At 35.2% G+C, this 3595-nt stretch overlaps 1 protein-coding gene across 1 annotated transcript; it reads left to right on the top strand.

Annotated features, from left to right (window-relative positions):
• LOC108991562 (protein FAR-RED IMPAIRED RESPONSE 1-like) lies at positions 1 to 999 on the top strand. The gene is made up of 2 exons (XM_018965869.1): positions 1 to 393; positions 478 to 999. Exons 1-2 carry the CDS (start codon positions 1 to 3, stop codon positions 997 to 999), a joined length of 915 nt encoding a protein of 304 aa, XP_018821414.1.
• The last annotated feature ends 2596 nt before the right edge of the window (positions 1000 to 3595 follow it).

Here is a 3595-nt window from a genome sequence, read left to right as displayed (position 1 = left end):
ATGGATACCCCAAATGTGAGAGATGATGAGGTAGTGATTGATAATCATGGTGTAGTGCTGGGGAATGATGATGATGATGTGGTTTTAGAGCCAACGCCTGGAAATGATGATGATGGGGTTTTAGAGCCAACGTCGGGGAGGCTTTTTAAAACTGAGAAAGAATTCATTTACTACTACAAGCAATATGGGAGACATACTGGATTCAGCATAATGACCCAAATAAGTAAAAGGGAAGATGATGAGAGTGTTAGATATGTAACACTTGGTTGTACTCGTGGTGGTAAGGCAATGAAACATATTACCAACATTTCTAAACCACGCCTGACAACAAAGATTGATTGTAAGGCGAGAATTAATGTAGTTTTGGTTGATAGTGTCATATTTATAGCTACTGTCTGCAATGCACATAACCATGGGTAAAGTCCAAAAAAGACAAGAATTTTTAGATGTAATCGCGCAATTGACGATTCCGTGAAGATACAGTTAGATATTAACGACAAGGCAGACATATGTATGACCAAAAGTTTTAACGCATTGGTTGTCGATGCTGGTGGTTTTGAGAAACTTCCAGTTATTGAAAAAGATGCAAGGAATTATATAGATAAGGCTCGACACCTTAGACTTGGCAAAGGAGGTGCTGATGCACTTCGTGGTTATTTTGAGAGGATGCAGTATAAGAATGATGAGTTTTACTCATCGATGGATTTGGATGATGATGATCGATTAAAAAATGTTTTTTGGGCTGATGCACGTAGCAGAGCAGCATATGAGTATTTTGGGGATATTGTGACATTTGATACAATATACCTAACAAATAGATATGGCATGTCATTTGCTCCATTTGTCGGTGTAAACCACCATGGACAGTCAATACTTTTGGGAGCAGGCTTGATATCAAGTGAAAATACTGAAATATTTATTTGGTTATTTGACACTTGTTTGAAATGTATGGATGGGAGGGTGCAAAAGCTATCATCACTGATCAAGTCAGGGTCATGAAAAATGATATTGCAATTGTCTTTCCAAATATCCGGCATAGATATTGTTTGTGACACATAATGAGAAAACTACCAGAGAAGTTGAGCTCACATGCTGAATTTAAGTGTGATTTGAAAAGTGCATTGCAGAGATGTGTTTATGATTCTCAAACTTCTAATGAGTTTGAGAAGTTTTGGGAGGTGTTTATTGACACTTACAATTTGAAGGAAAATGTATGGCTTCAAAGTCTCTATAGTGAGCGAATGTATTGGGTTCCCGTATACCTTAAAAATACATTTTTGATGGATATGTACATTTAGGGACTACATTGAAAGAATTCATCTATCAATTAGATAATGCACTGAGAAAGAAAGTAGAGAATGAGATGGCAATGTATTTCCACTCATTCAAATTCACAGTCCCTTGTATATCTGATTTACCCATGGTGAAAAAATTTTAAGCAGTGTACACGAATTTTAAATTTAAGAAAGTGTAGTCAGAAGTAATGGGGATTATCTACTCTCATTGTGTTGTCATAAAAACAGAAGGCGCAATTACCACGTATCAAGTTAATGACTAAAGGGTAGTTGAAGACGACATCAAAAAGTCAACTTTTCAGGCGTACTTCAATGAAGATGAGTGTGAGGCAAAGTGCATATGTGGACTATTTGAGATGAGGGGGATTATATGTAGGCACATTCTTTCAATTTTCGCCTCAAGGGATGTCCAAGTGTTGTCGAAAAAGTACATTATGGAGATGTGGATGAAGGACATTAAACGTAGATACGCTTTCATTCAATGCAGTTACGATGACTTGAGTGGTAAACCAGCTACTAGTCGGTACTCTGGTTTGATAAAATTATGTTTCGAAGTAGCTACAAATGCATGTGAAAGCGAAGATAATTCTCTGGACATAAAAGCTAATGGCAATTAATGAAATTTACACTAAATCGAAGCCTCAGGCCACAGTTGCAAGCACTCATGCTTCCATTGATGCTGAAACTGGAAGTTTGAAGAAAGTGTTGAGCCCTCGTATTGTTAGAGGCAAAGTCAGGCCCCATCAAAGAGGAGACAACCTACAATAGAGAAGTTACAAACCAAAAATAAAAAGGCTAGTGGTAAGCAACAAAGAAAGAATGTATATTTTGAACAAATAATGTTGAGTTTTGCATGATGTTTTACAAAATATTTCAAACTACTTGCAAGTGAACTTCAGATGTCCTGGCCCTCTCGATGATTGATGAAAGATATGGTAGACTGCTGCTCCCATCAAAGTACTTGAGATTTGAAGACGCTGTAAACTGTTATGTGCTATAAACTGTTATGTTGACAAAAGTTCATAACTTCAGTTGTATAACTCTACTTTGTGTTCTTGTAAACTTTGTGTATTGTTGTAACATTGGATATCTATACCATTTTAAGGGTATGAATTATGTTATGGGCATGAGATATGTTATTATTATTCGGAATGAGGATTGATCAAAGTATTGGATGCTTATATTAAAGTGCTGGTTCAAAGTTTCATGGGTTTTATTCAATGTAGAACAAAATACATGAAATATAGTGCAAAGAAAATACTTCTCATAACCATTCATAATGTTCACAAGTCTGATGGGTTTGAATATTACAATATTGATAAAGGTTGTAAACCTATCTATTACAACTTACTTAACAACATTACACAGTTTGATATATACTACTACTAATTTGTAATTGTTCTTAATCATATCCAACAACAAAATATTAAAATTTCAAGTCCCCAATACACACAGGGTCGCATGCTTGTATGGTTAATATCTTTCATGACACCATGAAGCTCATCCTGATAATTTTGGATGTCATATTTCGATTTTTGAATCTATACCCTTGCACGTTGGAGTTATTCCTTCCATTTTTGGAGTTCTTCCTCTCTCTTTCGGAGGCGACGTTCTCTTTCGCACATAACTTTTCCTTAATTTTCTACTTCAATATCTGCCCATAAAAAGTACTCGCAGTATGGCATTCCCTGCAGCAAACATCTAATTAGTGTGGGAAATTACAATTAATACAACAATATTTTAAAAAAGTTGCACACACAAATATTTTTAGTGTTACCTTTCTATTGTAATTTGGACAAGAATAAAAAGGTCGGCTTGGATTTTTTGTTATTTTCGATAATTTTAAACGTGCCATCTCTCTGCATAGACATTTTCAAGCATGATTCAAAGAAGATGAAGAATGCGATGAAGACATTGCGTATCAAAAATAGAAACAGTTCTCGAAATTGTGTTATGCTGAAAATGTGTTATGCCTACATCATATAATAATCTCTTAGTAATTGCTGGTCCAGCAAAAGCAAGAAAGAAAATGGATAAATGATAGTAGAAACCAATGTTCCCAAAGTTTGGGTAGCTAGTACATTCTTCCTTAAAGCTCTCAAAGTTTCAAAAATAAGGTAAAAACCAATAACAATGAAGGACATATGATAGACTGCATGATAAGAAGAATTTACCCGTGTCTTGTACCTCTTTCTTGCCAATTGCAGAATAATTGATAAAAGATAGTATAATTCAAAACCACTCAATTCACTACATTAGTCCATTTTGAAAGACTAGTCTTGAAGATGGCATATAAGGCT

Source organism: Juglans regia, chromosome 9 (genome assembly GCF_001411555.2).
Source record: "Juglans regia cultivar Chandler chromosome 9, Walnut 2.0, whole genome shotgun sequence".
Classification (NCBI taxonomy): domain Eukaryota; kingdom Viridiplantae; phylum Streptophyta; class Magnoliopsida; order Fagales; family Juglandaceae; genus Juglans; species Juglans regia.
Note: the sequence above shows the minus strand (reverse complement) of the source record. Positions and strands in the feature narration are given on the sequence as shown.

What these genes read in the sequence shown, in the direction of transcription:
- LOC108991562 (XM_018965869.1), top strand. Translation starts at nt 1, where the DNA reads ATGGATACCCCAAATGTGAGAGATGATGAGGTAGTGATTGATAATCAT. An exon ending in GTGTCATATTTATAGCTACT is followed by an intron (nt 394 to 477) that starts GTCTGCAATGCA and finishes GATTCCGTGAAG; the next exon opens with ATACAGTTAGATATTAACGA.